Source organism: Vidua macroura, chromosome 2 (assembly GCF_024509145.1).
Source record: "Vidua macroura isolate BioBank_ID:100142 chromosome 2, ASM2450914v1, whole genome shotgun sequence".
NCBI lineage: Eukaryota > Metazoa > Chordata > Aves > Passeriformes > Viduidae > Vidua > Vidua macroura.
In genome coordinates this window covers 64,980,745-65,002,789 of record NC_071572.1, presented here as the reverse complement: position 1 = coordinate 65,002,789, position 22,045 = coordinate 64,980,745, and the positions used below count along the sequence as shown (strand labels likewise).

The window sequence follows — 22,045 nt, the reverse complement described above, 5'->3', positions numbered from 1 at the left end:
AAAAGTATCATTTTTATGAGGGACAAAGTTACAGGTGCAGTTCTACAGGATTTGATTCCTTCCTCCTTACACAAGCACATGCTCAGAACAGGGACACACACTGTCTGCCTTTAAATAAAGAGAGGTGAAATGCTGATTCTGTCTTTATGTTCAGTATTGTGCTGGCTGCTGGAGAAGGTTTTGATTCTCTTTTATCCCTTATACCTTGCAGCACTGATGTTAGTAGTGTTCTCAGCACAACACCTCAGCTGGACTGCAGAGCCCACAAAGGCATTACGATGCTGTGACGAGATGAGTGGTGTCAGAGCTGGGCAGGGAGCAGGAGGCCTCAGCTGGCTGTGAAATTTAAATTCCCTTACAGTCTTTCTCCCTCTTCTACTTTTAAGTCTTGGATTTGTCTAATGTTTGTCACACAAAAAACACTGTCTTGACTCGATACTCCTGACAAGAAGTTGGATGTCAAGTGCAAATGAGCTCCTAACTTCTGTAGCCCCCCCAGCTGCAAGCACACACAGGTAGACATTGAAGTGAGCAACAACTGCCATGGTGCAAGTCTCCCAGTGCCTCCAGGTTCCCACCAAGAACTCAAATTGCTCCTCACAAGGCAGTAGAGAAGAAAACAGAGTTTATCCTTCTTCCAATGAAATAATCACTTGACCAATAACTTAATCCAGCTCTCTCTGTTGCCATGCTGTGAGCTGCCCTGGGAGAAAAGGTATCACTTTCCCTTGGTTGTGTGGGCTGTCAACATTTTCATACAATAGCAACTTAGAGAGGCTTCTTTGTATGTTAGGTTTCATGTCCCTTTCCATTTAGAAGAAGCTGCAACATCTCCACTTGCTGCTTGTCCAACACAGACAATCTAAATGCAATGGAAAGAGATAATGCATTTAGTTTTTTTAGAATATCCTTGCATCTTCAGAGAGATGGACTTATGTCTTCTCAAGAAAAGTCAGTAGACTGAAAAAGATACTGCAAAATGTAGGCACTCCATCTTCTGAATGCTCATGAAACAGTTTTACTGTCCCTTTTTGGGGAAACATTCTTCCCAACTTCTGACTTCATTTCCTGAAAAGTGTTTGCAGGAAAAGAACTATTGAGTGGATGTGGGCTGCAAAAGCTGCAAACCTGAAGATAAAAGGAAGGCGCTAGGGGAGAACAGGACTGCCCCCACCGCTGGCAGATCATTCTTCTGCAAAAACAGGCTGGTGGATGCCATTTGCAAAAAGAGAGAGAGAAGTACATAATTTTAAATCCACTAGAAATTATCTATTATTGCAAGTACATTTGGTTTGAGAAGAGGAAATTTAGATGAATCACAGAGGCAGGAAAACCATTTATCTCAAAACAGTCTGAAAAGCAGAAGGGGTTTGGTATCCCAGCATTTTTATCCAGATATGCTTCCAGGTTTCCTTTACTGTGATATGCTGATCCTCCTTGTAACCTGGGATAGCGATCATATACAGGAGAAGCTCATCCTGTGGTGTTCCCACTGCAGGCTGACCAGCAGACCTAGAAAGCACCCATGTTTTTACCCCTGTTCCCTGCCAGAAATGGCAGAGTGAAACCACCAGCAGTGCTCCCAAGGTCAGCTCTGCTCTCTTCTCTGCAGTGCATTGAGTAAAACAAAGCCTGAAAGAGATCCCAGTGACGGTCAGATCAACCAAAGACAGGGACTGTGCTTTTTCCCAGGGATGGAGCACACTCTGCTTCAAGCAGCTGACTTCAAAAATGTTCAAACATACAGTGATGGCTCTGTCAATTGAGTGAGACACCATGGGATAACATGCCAGATCTCTAATACAGGCTGGCAGAGAACTCCTGAATAATTATTTCTCTTGAACAATATGATTAATTCCTCAAACCTCTAATCTGCACTTGGCAGAAATTATACAGCTTGGAATCTTGCAGCCTTACAAACACAGGAATAAATGGCTTCATATATGAGGTAGAAATCCTATTGTTTGGAATCTTAAAATCTCTTCCACACACACACACAAAATACACATCATCTAATAACAGCTCTAATAAATATAAAGATAATATATACTTACATATTTCCATTTTCCAAACATAAGACCATCTGGTACTTCTAGAGGACAAGGCATAGTAATAGTGTCTCCATATATTGCATTTACTGTGTACAATCCCAGAGCTAGAGGAGAAACAGAGAAAACAATTTTGAGTGTTTTCATGAATTCCCATATGCTAGCTAATATTTGGTTCACACCTATTGTAACAGCAGCTCCTTTGCAAATGGCTATTTTCCAGCATGTAGGATTTATCCTCAAACCTATAACAAAACAGAATTCCCGTCACTAAATTTGTTAAGTGAATGTTATGACTTTTTAGACTCATGTTTCCTGCCAGAGTCAATGGGAGCCAAGTGGATTTCCAAACAGGACTGCACATGACCTGCTCAATCAGATGAACATCTACACTACAATCAGGACTGTCACAAACTTAAAACGTACAAAGGGAAAATCCCTAAACCTTTATTTTCTTCATCTGAAAAAACAGCCTGGAGAGGTTGCATTGCAATACAATATTGTGAGGAACCCAGTAAAGAAATTATACTCTGACTGCTGCATAACATTTAAAACATAGGAAATGATGACAGAAAAGGCAATGATGATATTAAAATATGTTCCCTAAAACCTGGAAAAAAAAAAAAAAAACAAAACCAAGAAAAACTAGTCTGCACATTTAGATTTTGGAAAAATGAAGTGAAATGCTTCAATGAATTATTTAAGAACAGCTTTTTCAGAAACCTCAGCACAATGTTATTGTGCTAATGCATATGAATTTACAGAATAAAACTGACCCACTTATTTTCATTGTCCAAAACATGTGAATTGAACAAAAACAACAGACCCTAAAGTGATGAGTGCTGAAATGCAAGAAAGCTTAAAGGGGAAGATATTACAACTTGGTGCATTTGCTACAATGCAACTTTGCTCCTCCTTTCCTTAGCTGCCTCTTGTTTGCTGCTCCTTGCACTGGAGAGAGATTTTTGCCTCTAATGCTTGCCCAGAGAGCATGCTGGCTGCTTGCTCTCAGCCACACATCTGCAACTTCTGTCACATTCTTTGCCCAGAGATTCAGGATCTCCCCCTTTGCTGTCTCTTCATTTTCAACTATAGCTTAAGTGATTGCTGCTAAACGAACTGTATTTAAGAGAGTGAAATAAGATGCTGGGGATGTAGCCAGGTGTTTCTGAGGAGAATCATCCATTCCTTCTAGAAACATTAATTTTTCGAGAGATTCAGCCCTTCCTTTCTATAGCTAGAAAAAGAAACATGCACCCCCTAAGACCTGAGCCACAGACCCCTTTGCTTTTCCCAAGTCCTAAAACCTATGCCTGGAGGACCTGACAATTCTATAGAGTGCATAGCTGCACTCAATAGAGAGGTTTTTCCAAGGGATTTTTGTTTTAAAAAAATCATGCCTGAAAAAGAGCCAAACACTGAATTCCTTGCCTGCAATTTAAACTAGAAAGATCCCAGAGGATTTTTCTTGGGTGAAGACTCCAGAGCTCACTGTTAACATCAGCTTGCATTTATCATGTGTATCAGAGTGACAAATGAGGCTGTGGGGCTTGTGCTGTATGATATTGCACAAAGAAACAGTATTGCAAAATCTTTCCTTAGAGAAGCTACAACCTGGATGGCACCACATAGTTAAGGCAGAAAAGCAGGCTGGAGCTTAATGTACTAAAGGAGCACAGGAGATAACAGGTACCACTACCTGCATTTATCTTAAACTTTCTTCCCTTCACTCAGCTCCCTTTCAACTAAAGCACTGGTAATCCTTCTGATTCTGTTACTTAATTAGTCACAAACATGCTTTGGATGCATTATTCACACTGTAAGGACTGGATGCTCTAATTTTCTATGGTTCATGGAGACCATCTGCTTCCTAAATGACAATAGCAGTCATTCCACTAGGTGGTGCTGAGTAAGAGCAATCTTTTAAACTTAAACTAAAATTTTTAAAGAGATCAGATAACTTCAATTTCATGGAAACAGAAGCAATGTTTTACAATATCAAGCTATAATTGGAAGTAAAATTCAAAGCTGGGAGAAATTGTTCCCTTGGCCCTTTCTTGCACTCATCTTCATTCTGATCACCAGGAGGGGGGCAATCCTAATTTTCATTTTTTTTGCTAGAGCTAGAAAAAGCTGTCCTTTTTGTCCTTTTTTGGTTCTCTCCCATGGGAGCAAAATTACAACAGACTTGCAAATATATATTCAATTAGTAAACTGGTTAGTACCTGTTCGAATTCCAGCTAAGTGCCATTTAGTAATTTGAAATCTGTAATGGTATTTGGCATCACATGGAAAACCAAAAACTGCTCCTCTGATACGAGATACTCTTTGGTATTAGGGGAAATACTCCCTGTCATTAGAGGAAAACAAAATGACCCCCTAGGATCTGAAATGCTGCTGTCTTCTAGACATCCATTTAGCCCCTGCAGAACTGCTAAAGTAGCAAGTATACACTACTGAAGACTCAACAAACAGCCTCATGAGGGTGAAGGAAAATGTTTCTGGACAAACTCTACAGCATTAAGAGTAGGTAATTGATGAACAGCCTGATAAAGGGAAAGACTGACCTCTGATTTTAGAACTCTTTCAGCTGAAAGGCATTTCTTAAAATGGACAAATTCATGACTTGCCATAAATTCTGCCTATACTAAAATCACACTGTTTTCTATGAGCTTGTTAACATAGAACTAGAAAGACACAGTCCTTTACTTTGAAACAGTCCTTGCAAGAATACAAGAAGTCCTCCTGCAAAATATTCTCTTCCCATTTCTGTAGCAACAGGTCTAGCACATGGAAGGAGTGTAAATTAATTGAATAACTTCAGACTTTCACCACAGTAACTGCAGTAATCTCCACAAAATGACCATACCAACCTACGCATTTAAGAAAAAAACCAAAAAACCACTTAAACAGAATTGGAAATTCCTCTCTCTGTTGCTATTGGGTATATTCGTAAAATGGTGGGATGAAGAAGAGAAGAAAATTTTTGCTTAATGATATAGCAGTGCTTACCATCAATCATCATATTATCAGGCCTCTTTACATAATTTCCAGCTCATTCTACAAAAACGAAAATGAAAGCGGGATCTACAAACACATAACAAATTGCCCATGCCCTAACACAGTGCAGGGTCAATGTCAGGGCCCTCATTTCTCATTAACTCTGCAGAAGGGAGCAAAGGTGGCCACAGGGAATGACACTACATCACCGGACATCATGTCCTGCCTTGCTCTATTTCTGGTGCACCTTTCTGTAGCTAATTAAGAGCTCAGCCAGCTTCCCTACGTGATTTTCAGATGTTGTCTTCTAAAACTGAGCTAGTGCTGTGAATAACACCACTAATTCAGAGGCAGGATTTTGTCTCACATATACCAAGAGCAGCTCTACCTGCTAGGTCTGAACTACACCTATATCACTTTCCTTCCATTTCTTTACATACAAAAGAGGCTTGAGAAGGCTGAGATTTATTTCATTTCCCTCTCTTTGATCCAGTGCTGAAGAAACTCTGAGCCAGATGAGACCTTTCCACATGGGATAGAACATGTAAAGAAAGCAGCAGCTTCATGAGGTTTGATGGCTCAGAGAAAGATCCCAACAGGACATTGGTAAATTGAGATGACATAGCTATTGATGCTTTTAACTGGAGTACTTTCCATGTCCCGTGGCAGTGCTAAATGCACCCTTCCTTGTCCTGCTCTCTGCCTGTGTTTCACAAAGCAAGAACCAAACAGTACCCACATCTTCAAGGGACAAAACAAAAAAATCTTGAACAGAAGCTTAAATGCAGAGAAGGTGCTGTTGTTATTTTAGATCCTCACCAAAAGTATGAGGCAGGTCATACTTTAGACCAATTATTATTTTTAAATCAACAGGATCATATAGGAGAAATGCATAGAAGGTGAGTTAAAAGAAAAAAGAGATTAGGAAGCTGATGTTTCTCCAAGGAAATAACAAAAGCAGCCATGTTTTCCACCTCTACCGCCTGTTCGCAATACTGAAACAACTTCTTGCCACAAACACACCTTCTAAGTGCTTAGGAATAGTATTTTTGGGACAAATGTAAAACAGAAGAAGAGCTGTTCAAACACCCTCTAGATGCAAGCTCCATGTGAGACTACAAGCCTGTATCTGAGAGCTGACTAGCACAGGTACTGCCCAGGACCCCTCTGCACTGGCATGCACAGCAGGGCTTACTTCCAGAGCAGTAGAAGTCTGGGGAGCCGAACTTCCCTCAGTACCTTGGCATCTACTGATTTAAATGGTGTTTCACATCTACAAAGGTGTCCTGTATTTTCCTTTGCACTTAATTTTTTACTGCTGATGCTTCTGTCCCGACAGGTTCAGCAGTGCTGCTTTTTATTACACTTTCTGGACTCAAGGAGCAAAGTCTCATTACTAGAGAACAGCAGGACACGTTGTCTGCTAGGGTTCTTTGCAGCAATTGGCAGCATGAAGCAGGGGAGGTCAACTAGCAGCTTCTGCAATGGCAGTGTCCAAACTCAAGAGCTATTATGTCTATTTAGCACCTGCCTCAGAAAATGCAGTTAACTATTTTGTAAACTCTACATTAGGATAAACACTCCAAATCTTTACTCCAGGCATTAGCCCTCCCATCTTTTCTCCAGGTAGCCCAGACCAGCCTGTACCAAATATAATCTGGGAAGTTATAAAGCTTTGCCTCATGAAATAAATATTTTATTAAGTTGTTAGGTATTTTTCTTTCTGCCCTCCACTTCCTAAAGGGATTTCAGCTATTTAGGCATACACATAGGTCCTACTGGGTACTCTCTTAGGAACCAGCATAAATGGCTGTACTGACCTAAATGATTTTTTAGGAAACATCAGTGTTTCACAAAACCATTACCTGTTCTTAAGATTAGGATGGCACCTTTTAGAATCACAGAACCATTTAGGTTGGAAAAGACCCTACAGATCATTGAGTCCAACTGTAAACCTAATGCTGCCAGGCTCACCACTCAACTATGTCCCTAATTCTTTTAAAGACCTCCAGGAATGGTGACTCAACTACTTTCGTGGGCAGCCCATTACAGGGCATGATAAACCTTTTGGTAAAGATATTTTTCCTAACAGCCAATGTAAATGTCCCCTGCTGCAACCTAAGGCCATTTCTCAACTCCCATCTCAGTACAATTTCCTTTTAGGTGGCTGTGGAGAGTGATAAGTCTCCTAGTTTCCAGACTAAACAGCTCAGCTCCCTCAGTCACTCATCACAGGACCCATTCTCTACATCCTTCACCAGTTTAATCACTCCTCATTGAACATGCTTTCATTAAAAGTATGTTTTTTTGTCTTTTTTTTAAAGACAAAGCAGTATATGAATGACCGCTGGGTGTTGGGACAATACAAAAATGTATTAGAAGAAAAATCTCCTGCTTTGGATGTGACAAGACTTGACAGCAGGTGTTTACTGTCCCAACTGTTGATACTTGATAATGCCTTAAAGCCATGGGAAAGTATTTTTCATTTAATTAAAAACACTATTTGGAGAAAAAAGAATTAAGAGAGTTTACAAAATCACAGACTGATTGATATTGCAAGGGAAGTCTGGAGGCAACTGGTCCAACCACCCTGCTCAATCAGGGCAATCTACAGCCCTGACCTACAGTCGTCCAGGACCCCATCCAGATGGCTTTTGCACATCTCCAAGGAAGACGACACCACAGCCTCCCTGGGCAGCCTGTGCCAGTGCTCAGTCACCCTCACAGGAAAAAAGTGTTTCCTGATGTTCAGAGTAACACATTGTGCTTCAGATTGTGCCCACTGCATCTTGTCTTGTCACTGGGTATCATTGAGAAGATCCTGTCTACGTTTTCTTTGTACCCTCCCTTCAGGAGGGTACACACAGGGAAGACTCTCCTGAGCCTTCCCCTCTCCAGGCTGAGCAGCCCCAGCTCTCTCAGCTTTTTCCTATAGGGGAGGTGATGCAGTGGGGCCTTTCCCTGGACTCTCTCCAGTATGCTCATCTCTCTCATACTACAGGGCTCAGAAAGGGATATACTGCTCCAGCTGTGGCCTCACTAGCACTGAGCAGAGGGGAAGGATCACCTCCCACTCCCAAGCCTGATGGCAGTACTTCCCCTAATGCAGCTCAGAATCTCATTAGCCATCTTTGTGCAAGGGTACATCACTGGTTCCTGTTCAACCCCGTATCTACCAAATGGTCTTCTCTCCAGAGCTGCTTTCTGTGCTGCATGGACTCCTCAGGTAGGGCTCAACTTTTAACTACTCCTCCTCCCTCTCTTTTCATTGCCTGGCAAAGTTGCTTTTCCAGCAAGTCATTTAGTCGGTTTTCAAAACTTTCACAATAGCAGAAGAAGACTGTATGCAGCGAACATGTCATGCACCTTTTATTTCACCACTGTGCCTGATAAAATCAGTTGAAAAACACAACAAAACCCATAAATACATTTTTTTTTTCCTGAGCCACAACAGCCAGGGAGCCAAACATCACCCAGCCTTGAATCTGCACATCTCTGTAACAGAGGTCCAGCTGCCATTTTCTCAACAAGCTTGTCCTTGTGATCCAGCCTGCTCTGCTGAGAACAAGCCTCTTCACATGAGCTACAACAGGCAATCCTGTGCACAGCTCACACAGTGATCATTAATTTTCTGACATAGCACAGAAATACAAGATACACTTCAGGATGTCAAAATACTGGTTAAAGCAAGCAGAAAAAAGGCTCATGTTATCAAAACCCACATGTAAGACATCTCTTATTTCAACTAGGTGGGTATGATCATTTGTATGCTGGACATGAAAATAGGGAACTAGGGCAAACACTTCCAAGAAAATTCAAACAGCAATTATCTTCACCATACAAATATGATTAAAAACAAAGGTGCATGTGTTTGTTGATATGTTATCTGATACAGGTTATATAAACAGTATATTTTCTTATCTCTACCTGTTCAAACAGTGAAATAAACCCACATAAGAGCAACTAGCTTGTCAAAAGGAGCATTAGTTACAAAGAATCAAAGTATCCAAGAGGGAAACTAATTGTACATAAACATATAAATTAGCATTTAATGCACCAAGCACTTTTAAAGCAACATAACAGAACTTGCTGAAGGGTTTCTTATGCTTTATCACAGTAATCCTTCAATTAGTTTTAACCCTGAATAATATTAGAACACAGGCAATTTTAACACCAAAGGAAAAAAAAAATCTTTTTCAACTTATAAGCACTGATGGAACAGACAGCAATTACCCTTCCAAATACACACTGCTAACTTGAGTTCCTTGAAGCTGTGAAGTTAACTTGCATATTTGGGACTGTTTTTGGTTTGTTTTGGGGATTTTTGGGGGGGGGAGAAGGGGAGAAGAAAGGGAGAAGATCCAGCTGAAAACATGGTTGAGCTGCTTTTGACAAGCTTGTCAGATAAACACTTCCTTAACTCCAATGACACAAGCAGCCAAACCCACACATACAGGAGCACTTGTGTGCTTAACACTGATTTTGGCAAGTACTTGAGCAGGCTAAAGAAATGGGCCTTGGCACCTGACAACATTAAGGCACTGGACAGTACACACCATGAAACGAGCAGGGTATTTAAAGCTAAAGATATACTAAAAGCATCAGAGAGTAGGCATTAAATGACAGCAGAATTCAGCTATCATTACCCTACACAAGCATTAAGTGTGTTTAAAACACAGTTTTTCTCCATGAATGAGGAAAAAAATCCTGAAGGAAACACATCAGCTCTTCAGAAATCATCTTTCTTATGAATATAACAATAATGCCTTTCTAATACCATATAAAACAAGTGTTTTCCTTATCACTACAAAGAAATGAGCTATAATTAGAAAGAAACTAGCTGAGATAACTTGTCCCATCTGACCAAGCCTACACGGGCTCTACCATCTAAATCAATTAAGGAATCCTCAGCCCACTTCTTCAAGAGGACTGAGACCATTGCATGCTTCTCACTGGCTCTTTCCTCTATAGTTCAGCCAGTCTTGAATGGCAAGGATGGACAGTTTTCCTACACATACATATTGTTTGGCTTTCTACGTAACCTTAAGTGTGAGCTCCAGGCTGAGCCTCCATAAGTTTAGGTCCAAAATCCCATGGAGCATTTTAACTACAGTTTTCAAAGTCCTACATGGTGACCATATAGAGTTCTGAGTGTTGTGTGTCTATTCACAAACCAGACTACTGCACTATTTTTTCATTTTACTGAGAGCTACTTCTGTTCCAAGATCGCAAAATATCCAGCTGTTTCAGTATTTTGGTCACTATTTTTCCCACTTCCCAAACCAGAAAACAGCTTTCCATCTCTACACTCCTTTTCTGTATGATTTGCATGTAGCCTGATTTGAAACTATTTTAGCAGAAGCTTTCAGGAAGATTGAGGGAAATTTCTCTGCAAGGCAGAGGTCTTAGAAAGTTATGTGCTTCCAAGAGCAGATGGTTTTGTAGTGGATACTACAGTGCATAGTTTACAGGGATTATCATTACTGCAAGCTTTACCCTAGGGAGGTTCACACTGAGCATTTCTCTGAACATCTTCTATCATCCTCATTGCTAAAGCACTACGTTGGAGAACATACAGAAAAAAGCTTTTCATTTTGAATGTACCCAAACACCTAAATTGCATCTAAATAATGATGACTAATAATCTTTTGTCAGCTTAGTAACTTCAAATATTACATATAAAGCAATAACCATGACATTTTCCAGATCATAATCACCAAAAGTTTCCAGAATTTTTGATAGGTATTCAAAAGAAATTTGCACATAGTCATACTCCTTTAAAAGTTGAATGGCCATCACAAAATGCATTATCATTGTCATTTAAAGTAAAACAGATACTGCTTTCAAGTTAGCACAGCTTTCAAATGACATAAAAGAGCTGTTCCTAGCATTAGCCTCTGCAAAGCTGGAGACTAAATGAGCAGTTCAAAGCTCAGTAACTGATGCAAAATGTGACTGCAAAATGAACTACTTGTGTCAGCACATCAAGCTTCCTACTGTACCACCTCAGCCTCGCTCCAATGCCCAGCTCTGTTAAGACAAAGGAAACTGCTAGGTCCAACAGATCTGAAATAGGACCAGAAAAGCTCCACTTTTTAATCCTCTCCCTTTTAAATCAGGAAGGCTGCAAAATCTCCTAAAGAACTGCAAGGAAAACCCATGAAAGCCATTAACGCCTTTGTAGCACATGGGCTTTGGTACAGCACAATTTTCCTTCCAAAGAGAAAGACCTAAGCTTATTTTCCCAAACCACCACTCCAAAAGATCACCTGTGATATCAGTGGCCTTCTAATCACATTATTTTATGGAAGTCCTAGCTTTTGGTTCAGAATTATCTAACCTGTTTCTGGATTCAGTGCTAATCCCAAATCAGTCATATTTGTGGATTTAAATTTTCAAGTCCTTTGAGTAAATCTTACAGATTTAAAAGAAGTTACATATATAGCAATGTTGCTGTAAATAGGAAAAAAATGCAGTGTAATTCCAAGCAAATATTTACAAATTAGACTTAAGGAACACACAACTACCTAATAAATGCTTGAATTAGTATAAAGCTAACAAAGAAAACATTTCCACATGATCCAGGCAGAGCCACATCAAAAAACATGCCCAACATTGACAAATTGGGGTCAACATCAGAAAACCCAGCTATGGCTTTTATGAGCACCATACAGTAGGAAAAAAGTTCTTTCCCACAGCCAATGCTGCAACTGAAAGACCACAGTTAATGATTTACTTTTGTGCAATATTTTACAAAACATTGCTTAGAATAGTTCTCATAATTCAGAGGAAGAAATAAAATCGCTAACGTATCTTCTTACAAATACTTCTGCTCAAGATGTAGCCATGACTAAAGGAATTATGATCAAGGTTTTTTTTTTTTAACACAGTAAAAATTTGAGAATAGTTTATCAAAATAGTTACCGACATATGGTGTGATTTTTTATGAGTGATCAGGCACATCTGCCAGGGAAGTGAGTTATAGCTTACTAAAGTCTGATGATACAAGCTATCTGCCAAGAGATGAGAAGCAAATGTGACTCCGAGAACAGTTTCTGAGTCAATACTGCAAAGAATTTTTACTTTAAAGGGTATATTTAATTAGGCAAAATGGGATCAACAAAGCCTTTGTGGCTTGCTGAAACTTCTCACTGTTTCTGAGGTTAGCCCCTGGCTGCTCCTGAAGCATACTTCTGATATGCTTCTCACTTGCACTTCTAAAGCACTTCTCTGTTTGTTAAAACTACTCAATTTTTTTTTTATTTTCTCTTTATGCTAGTCAGCAATGCTGGTATGTATCCAATAATTTGAAGGGACTTAAAAGTGTCTTCTAAGTCAAATAAAACCTACAGCTTAAAAACAATTGCCTAAAAATCACCATTGTGTTCTTCCATGAATCCCTTTTTTCCTATTAAAAAAGTCAACAGACAGCATATTAAAAAAAAATTTGTCCCTCTTGTTTCTTCATGACTTGATATTGACAGTATAGAGTATACTGAACTTCTTTCTAGTGAAAGCTTTGTAACAATTTATATTTTACAAAATATGAACTTTCCAAAACATGTATATATTTTGTATACTTATTTAAGCTTGAAGGAGACTCAAGAGCAAAATCAAAGTACCATAAAGCAAATAATATTGCAAAGTATGAGGGAAGAAAAATATCACTCTAGTTAAAGAAAAAGATCACCCTAGTTAAAAGTAAATAAATGCAATGGACAAAAAATTAGGAATTAGGGGGAAAAAAGGCAAGTAACACAAAAAATTAGAAAAAAATTATGCAGTTGAATTAATGCCACCAAAGTTCTCCTATGCAAAGTAAACTCAACAGCAAACAACTTTCCTCCTCTTCTAACCACTTTCCTCCTGTGAGTTGTGTCCTTTCTACCCACAGTCAGAAGGAACAGGCACTTACTTTCTTTCCACCCATCTAAGGTTTTTCCAAGCTGAAAATTAGTGCCCGACAGGTTCCAGCAATGTAAATTTTTTTAATCATGCCTGTTGCCCCTCTACTTCAAATCATGATCTGCTCTGTCAAGGAATCCTAAAACACAGGAAAAGGCCAGATCTCTCCTATTGACTGTTCCAGATCTGCAAACGTACCTCTCTCCATTATCTGCACACCCACTTGGACCTTTCTTTACTCATGCAAAACTACCCTAAGGTAACCCCAGCTTCTGCCATAGGCTCACTATCTGCTGTCCATACTCACCTCTGCAACAGTGTTCCCAACAAGCAGAGAAGACCCCGTGGGGAGAAGCCATAATTTCTTGTTTCTCTTTATCAGTGCTCTGAAACACTTGCAAAAGATTCAGCTGTATTCCTATACACTCCAGTAAGTAAGAAGTAAAATATTCGGTGAATGTAAGTTTGATAGGGGACTCACAGAAGGGCACAAGGCACTGACACTCTGCCATGATGGGCATGCAAAATTGCACATCCAATACTGTGTATGTATCACAGAAAAGTCGTTTTCCTCCCTGCCCTTCATCAAGGCTGTAGGCTCCACAGCTAAGTAACAAATGACGTCCTGCCACACTTGCCTTACTGCAGTCACACTTAGCAGACCTGCTGCTTGCTGGCTTTAGCAGTTATTCCCAAAGAAATCAGCTAGACTTCATGACGAAGAAAATAATAACCTGTGACCGTAATGTGTATAATGTGTACAGAATAATTTTTTCAGTGAATGAGCTTCATTTACCTGTGGTGAAAACCATGTGCTAATCACCTCAAAACAAAGAACCCAAACAAACAAACAAAAAGGCCAAAGCTTTACAGAAGATGCAACTTCAGACGGCATAGATGAAGGACAGTTTTATCCTTCCATGACACTGAATGGGTGAGAAAAGCTGTACATGCTTTCTAGAGAACCTTCCAGGACCCCATTTGTAAGATATTACGGAGACACAATCAAATGATTTCTCAGGGATCCAGCCCAGACCAACCTTATGTAGACCACCTTATGATCCCCATAGAGTCACTACTACTTCCAGAGCATAACCCCAGCTCAATGGAACCCCTCACCTCCAGGTTTGTGCCTATGCCACCCATAAAACCTGCTATGTGGTTTGCAGGAAGAGAGAAACTTTGACTGCCTGGGTAATACACTAGGCTGGCTTTAGGGAATGTGTTTTCTGCACACACCTCACGTCAACACAGTCCCGTACACTGAACAGCAGTATCAGAAATGATAGCAACTGCACAGTCTCTGGTACTTGTAATTTCAGATTTTGATCTGAATGGCCAAGCAAACAACAGTTCCTGCAGAGTAGCCCACCTCAGATGCACGGCTTCCAGTGCAGAGTGGCTACACTTATGCTGGCACTGAAACTCTCTGTAAACACCAATCTTGGTGTGAAAGTCACTGCTTCCTTTATATACCTGTCAGAAACTCTACAGAGAAGGCAGTCATGTTTTAGTCAGCATGACAGCTGCTACAGTGCATCATGCTCCTGTAAACTGCTTTAATGCCCAACTGCACTTTTAAGTACATTTGAACATCTTATTTTGACCTACACATGTCGGCCACAATTACCAATTTCCCTGTCTAGGTGCTGGTGCTGCTGCCCATATTACCACTTGCCCCTGAGCAGGAACATAGAGGATGGGTCTCCTGAGTTGTTATTTTGATTTGTAGCAGCAGCTTTTACCTGTACAGTGGCAGTTATCCATTTTTTGACACTAATTATATACTCAGAGAATGACCATTTTGCATACAGTGAAGAAGGGGTGCTTGCTATGTAGGCCATGTGTGGGCAAAGCACACAAGCTACTGCAACTCTTGGCTGAAGCAGATCCTGTCCTGAAGAGCAGAGCCTTCATGTCCACCTTTATGCTGCAGTACTGTAAAGTGAGAGGTACCTTACTTCTCTCCTAAGAGCACTGCTGTGTTTCCTGCAGAGGAACAGCATTCACAGGGGGTTTGTGAGGGACTGCTTCAGCTCTTGCTCAGCTGAAAGCATCCCTGAGTCAGTCAGTCATTGCAAGCTGTCCTGCTGTGCTGTGGAGATAAAGCCATCATGCCCAAGGGGACTCCTAGAGCACCCATTACCTACAGCCTTCCCAGTCCACCAGTCTGTACCAAGAAGAATAAAACCATGCTGGGTACCTGGCAGAAAACATTCCTGAAAGGCAAAAACAATCTTACAGCTACTTCAAGCCATCTCTGACCATCTGGAGGAGTGGTAGGATGGCTCAGTGGGTCAAAGAATCTGATCCCCAAAGAAAAAAACTTTCTTTGCCTTCTGTGAGGATGCAGAACATCTTTAATCATCTCCAGCTTCTGTAAAAACATGCGCTAACTAGCATAAATATTTTTTTAAATGCTCCTATACATAATAATTCTAAAGACAACCTGAAAACTAGTTTATAGTTCTGGAATCCTTTTTTTTTTTCCCTTCTTTCTGGAGCACCATCTGGTGCCCTTCCTAAAATACCAAGGCTAGAGAATTATTTATGTGATCTTTGACCACGTCTGAACAGCTCACAGGATGATGTATGTTTTTAATGCCCCAATACTGACAACAAGCCTTTTTTCTCTAAATTAATGGGAAACAAGTGTCGCACAGTGAAGATAAAAGTGACTTTGTGAAGTTTTATTCTTTAGAAGTTGCCTTTTGTAACAGAAGAGGGTCTTTGCAGAATGTCAGCCTGTCTGACCAAAGGGAGGGATGCCATGACACATGTGGATGGGTTGTGTGCACAGTGGGAATTTATGGTATGTCAGGTTGGTCTTAATTAGGCCATGAAAAACAAACAAACAATCTACCCCAACCCAGCCCCACCACACACCGAAACAAAATCCTAGATCAACCCATGTCACCCTCCAGCAAAAGAGTAGCTGCCTTTAGCTTCTCACAGGTACAAATCAGCTTTTTAGGCTCATTAGCTGAACTTTTTAAAATATGTTTTTCATAAATGCATTTGATATGCAAATTCACCCTGAAAAACAGGTGCTCACAGCCTAAACTAAGCCACAGAACCACAGAATGGTTTGGGATGGAAGGGACCTTCAAGATCTTCTAGTTCCAACCCCCATGCCATGGGCAGGGTCACCTTCCCCCAGACCAGGTTGCTCAAAGCCCTGTCTAGCCTGGCTTTGAACACTTCCAGGGATGGGGTGAAGATGAGTGAAGGGCTGGATTTTGAGACCCAATACAGGTGTTGGGAGTACCAGTGCAGCCCCTGCTCACCAGCTGGTCCCCATTCATTCCCCCTTCTGGAAAGCAGCATGGAGACCTTTGAACAGGAGCCCACAGCTTTTGCACCAAAGGGCTGTGAACCTGGACCTTTGCAAGCAGGATTCAGGTACTTTAAAAGTACCTGTTAAAAACAGTCAATAGAAAACCTAAACTCTCCATTTACAGATCCCTGTACTCACCAGAAAATCTCAAAGCACTTATTCCTGGACATAACTGCTTTTACCTTTGTTTTACAACAGCACAGAAAATGTTCCCAGACAAGCAGTGTGGAGAACTGCCAGCTGTGGCAGAGCTGGGATGCGGAGAAGCAGTGACAAACAGTTGGCACAAAGCAGCTTTAAACTGGGTGACAGACCACCAGGCTGCAGAGTTGTAAGTGTTTCATTTTAAACCCACAGCATTATCCTGAAGTACTGTTTAATAAGAATCATGCTTCTGCTTTGAGGGTGAAATACCAGAAAGTCCCTAGGAGAAGCTTCACACCTGAACTCGCCTTCTGTGCACCAAGAGCTGCTGCATGAATTATTTTTCCTCTCTAGACAGTCCATATAAACACCTGAAACTGGCTGCTACAGTACTGAAATTAGTCCAACATAAGATAAATATCCATATAGCCATTAAGAAAAACAAAACCCTCAATATATTAAGTGCTCTAAAATCGAAACAAGGCACCTTAAATCAAGTTGAATGCATCTGAGTAGGTTTTCATTATCTAGATTTATCTTAGGTACATGTCATTTCTGTCTCGTTAAATTGCAATATAAATTGTATGCATAAAAATATTAAACATTTTTTCTTCTCAAAATGACTACAATGTGATAAAAGCCCACACAATATTTTCCCTTGCCTTGATGCTTGCAAGAGAGTACCATATGGCTTGTCTGAATCCCTCAACAAGAGTTTTCCTGAATTCAAAATTAATTTGATTTGGCAGCTCCTTCTTTAGAAAAATGTAAATTCCCATAACATGTTTTAAATTATATTCTAGTTAATAAAGCATTATTTTCTTGTTTGAAGTACAAGCAAGCTTTTACACATTTTTCATTTTCACCATAAAGGTAAATTCTTCAGCTTTCAGAGCTGGCAGCAGTATTTTTTCCAAGCAATCTTCTCTGCACATCACTAATAAATTATTTTTTCATAGTTGTCACTGTGTCTCCCCTGTATCTCAACATATTAGGGCATGCCAAAGATCCAGAGTATATGGTAATCTTTTTCTTAAACAACTGTGTACACTAAGAAAGAAAATCAAAGGAAAAGAACCTTATTGAAACAAATTTTCTTCTATAGGGGAAGGTGCAGCACAAAGTTCTCATGACTGACAAAGACCAGGCAGGCAGCATTTGACAGGAAGAATACTCTGAGCTGGTTTTCCAAGGCTTTGCTAGAAAAGACCATCCTTTCTATGACTTGTCTTCCAGAACAACCAAAGTAATTAAATCAACAAGTAAGATCTTTTCTGAACAGATCTGCTTATAGGCCATGTGGTATAATAGTCTGCTTTTGTCCTGGATTTCACACCAGGATGAAATCACTTCATTTTTCAGGAGGGATGCTATAGCTACAAACAGAAATTGCTATTTAGTTACACTTCAGAGTACAAAGTAGTTTATCATAGGTTGCTTCTGTGGGCCTAAAGAACCCTGGACTACAGGTTTTAGTATGATAAACCTTCCTTACAGCTGTGTTACAGGCTTTTCGTTACAGCAAAGGAAAATGAAGCTTGTGTGACTCTTGCTCACAGGCACCCCCACAGCAATATGAGTTAAGAAGCTGACAATTTCCACTCAAGTTTCACAGGAATGTAATAAGTACTTCATATCAAAAGTGTCGTGAAGAGAGAAGAGGGGAAAATAAATTAATAAAGAAATAAAAGATTGTTGGCAGGTGAGAAAAAAACCTGCAAAATAAGCTTAAATTGACAGGTTATCAGAGCATCCACCCTGTGAAGAAGTTTGCACAGAGGAGACAAGTTTCCACAGGACCTTCCACCAACTTTGTTTGTGGACACACTGATGACCATGAAGCCGTGGGAAAAATAGCCATTATTAGGTCTACTGCCCCTCATTTCCTTGGTTTCATCTCCACACCTTTCTATTCAGTCATTTCTGCGGCTGAGGGTGACCTGCCCGGGCTGAACAGACCAGGCTCTGCGGTAGCAGGCACCTGGGAACACAAGTTCCAGGATAATGGAGAGATGGCAGGAGGATACAAGGAGCATCAACCCCTTCCCTGCTATCTGAGCAAATCATCAGCTGAAATGATCCTAACAAGGTGAGCTGTAGTTGTAGACCTGGTTTTCTATCTCCAGCCATTAAGGGATAGAGGTGTACTGTTCTAGGAAGTCTCACTTCATTAAAACTATTATTTGAAAAGCAGGAAAACAAGAGGAAAAAAAGTCCTCATCCCCCAAAACCAAAATTCAGGCAATTCAGAGGATGCAGCAGATTTTCTGTATAAAAGCACAGTCCTAACTAATCTTACAGAAGCAATTCTAATTAGGCAGGAAATGAAGAACAGTTCATTTCAGACTGCCTGAAAGAACAGTGGATTGATTTAAATCGAATCACTGATTTTAATCACAGATTTAAATCAACCAAGCAGGACACCTTGATTTAGCTCATCAACTTTAATCTTGTACTTTTTACTTTTTTCTTAATGAAAGCTCATTCATTTTATTAAGATAATGTAGGAATTGTGAAAAGAACACACTTCATGTTAAAATGGCTTAAAATCTTTATTCTTATTCAACATTAATGACTTGTGACTGCAAAGCTTGAAGTGACTATTTTTTAACAGTTAAAAAGCATAGCTTTTAAATTCATTCACATTTTAAAGCTCATGAAACACACTGTAAATTAGTTTAGAGATTGTAATAAATCTAGGTCTTGATAAATGTAACTATTTCTGCTTAGGTATCTTCTAAAACTGTTGGGGTAAAACAAGTCCAATTTGAGACACCACAGACTTTAATCCATTTCTGTGAAAGAACAATAGAGCCCACTAGAAGATAACGCATTATGTAATTTAGGTACACCTATTAAAAGTATAAAACCTGACATTGTGCAACATTCTCTGAAAAAAAAAATTAAAAGCTGTCAAGATAGTTTTGCAACTGTATTAATACAAAAAATATGAGGAAAATGGTGCTGAGATCACAACAATGAACAGTTCAGAGTATTTTGAAAATGAGATAGAAATCCTGATTAAATGCTATGCTAGGAAAAAAAAAAAAAAAACTTCCTAATTTATGAGGGAAAAAATTCTGAAGCAAGTGTCAGCAAAAAAGGAAGAGGACATGTAGGGACAATCCTTGTGCTGCAAAAGAGCCAGAGGTGACAGAAGAGCAGAATGGATTTCATGTATAAGTACGTGTAATACAATGTGGCAGCAGAATAGAGAACAGCAAAGGGTATTAATAAGAATGAAGAGAGACATTAAAATGAACTAAGGGATGTTTCAGGAGAGTGGACTGAGAGACACATTATTACTAGTAAACCTAAACATCACCAGTGTACAGCGTTGGGGCTTCATTCAATATTGTTTCCTTTTTTTTTTTTCGCTTTAGAGTCTTGACAGAGAGAAAAGTTGTAAGAAAACACTCATTTTGTACCAGTGCACACCAAGACATACCTCTCCATATAAACCTAGCAAACCAAACACAGAGTTACATCAGCTAGTAAATACAAAAGCACAGAGAGCTTGTAGCTGAGCAGTATCTCATTTTAATTGTCGATACAATTCTGGCTGTTTGTGTTATGGAAAAGCTACAGGTGAAAAATATCAACTCCTAATCTTTATGAGCTACTATTTAAATCTCCACCAGGGAGCTGGGGCTCTGCTAAAAATGAGCAATGAAAAAATGGTGATGCTTTTTTCCTTAGCCCTGCCCACAGCAGGCACTCAAAGCTGTGGACTCAGAGCTGCCCATTTCCCTGTCAGTGTCTTAAGAACCTTTCCCTTCTCTCCTTAGCTCTGCAAAGCTCTGAAAGAAAGATGGGGATGGAGCCCACCTCAAACCATTCTGAGCTAAAGCAGACCTAAACAAAACTTACAATCCCTTCCAAAAAAAGATTAAGTATGTTTGATTTGCTCATATTCTACCTCAGAAATCTCTGAGGATAATTTTTCCACTCTTACTGACAATGTTCTTGAGTAAGAAAATATTTACATTTGATTTTGAAGTGTTAAGGTACTTTTCCTTACAAACTATGGGAACCTGAAGCACAAAGTGTCAATCTGCTAGCAGAGGCAGATGCAGTGATTCTGCTTTTAGTTTTCTTTGACATGGCAAAGAAAATAAAGTTTTAAAACACCACTTGAGAGCACACAAGTGATAAGAACAATCAATCCAGAAGGAATATTCAGAAGAAAAATAGACAAAACCAAGCTACTGTGGGCAAATGATGAAGATTTAACAAAAACTCCAGACTGCTGGCCTGGATGATGTCAGATAAATTAAAGTGCAGCTTAAACAGCAATGCAGAATTTCTCCTGCTTCATGATTAGGAGCTTCAGCTACTTAGTTTTGTTCATTTGCTTTGGAGGTAATATGCCAAGGCCCAAGCTACACAACCTGTGCACTCTTGGTATTTGAAGTTATCTACCTGCAGCTCCAAGAAGTTAAAAGCAGAACACAGCTGCAGGTGGATTTGCTGGGTACCACAGTCTTGGAGGGTTGACCACTACAAATACATGCTACAGAGCAGGTTACAACATCTTAAATAGCTACACCCTTCACACAACAACATCTAACTGTGCCAAAAATACCACTCTGCAAAAGCATGGATGTGTTGCCAGTTAAGAGTCAAAGTGGTGGCACCAGGAAATAAAATCAGCTGCATTTAACTAACAACAGTTCTAGCATATTGGTCTCTAAGCATGCTTTGCACATTGTCTTCTCTCCCCTCCATCCCAGTTGGATTACCTAGGGCAGTTTACACCACAGACCAGACGTGCTTCTGAAATCTGTATTTGTTATTGTCACCTCACCCTCCAATGTTATAAACCAAGTTTATGCAATTTGGCATGGCTTGTTCAACCTTGGTTTCCCTTTCCAGCAGAGGCGAGGGAGAGAGGGGACAGAAAAGCTCTCTCAATGTCAGTATTTAACTTTCTCCTCTCAAGTCTTCACACCTCCATCTTTTAAAATTACAGGTTTTAAGTGAAAGTAATACTCAATGCCGTCAAAATTCTGTAAAACAAAACCCCATACTTTCTATGCTTAGAGAGCTTCCATATATCACACTATTAGAGCTGGACAATGAAACTGGTTCAAATGGTATTTCAGGGCACTGAAGATGCCTCATGAGGTACTTTATCTTCTATCTCATCTTAAACATGAATTTATCACTGAAACAAAAAATAGTATCAGTATACACCTACACTGCTTATAAACCTCAGCCTGTACAAGACTCTCTAACACGAGGAAAGCTGAACTGTCTTACAGACAATGAATGCATCTTTGAATTCATGTGTTTATTTTTCAAAAATCACCAAGCTTGTAAAATTTATACATTAAAGAGAAAAAAAAATCAAACCTTTTGGCAATCAATAGAGCCCTCCAAAAACAGAGAGCGTCTATTTAGTAAAATAATAGTTATCCCACCCGGTTTTGGCACACCTAAACTAGCTGGATACATCTATGCCAGCTGCTGCAGTCAGATGCAAATAAAGGACAGACTTTTCCCTGTTTTCCACCACAGCCAGAATTGCTATGCTTAGTCACTTATCATAACAGAAACACGCGCTTAGGAATAATTATTAAAAAACTCCTTACTCTGTACTTTTCACCAG

General features: G+C 39.9%; 1 protein-coding gene across 3 annotated transcripts in view; it reads right to left on the bottom strand.

Moving 5' to 3' along the window:
- The window catches only part of ALCAM (activated leukocyte cell adhesion molecule), a 121,246-nt gene that overhangs the window by 41,212 nt on the left and 57,989 nt on the right, over positions 1–22,045 (bottom strand). For all 3 annotated transcript variants that reach the window (XM_053971033.1, XM_053971032.1, XM_053971031.1), the window contains exon 2: positions 2,055–2,155. In XM_053971033.1, the coding sequence (XP_053827008.1) occupies positions 2,055–2,155 (101 nt within the window). The remainder of the gene's footprint in view (positions 1–2,054; positions 2,156–22,045) is intronic.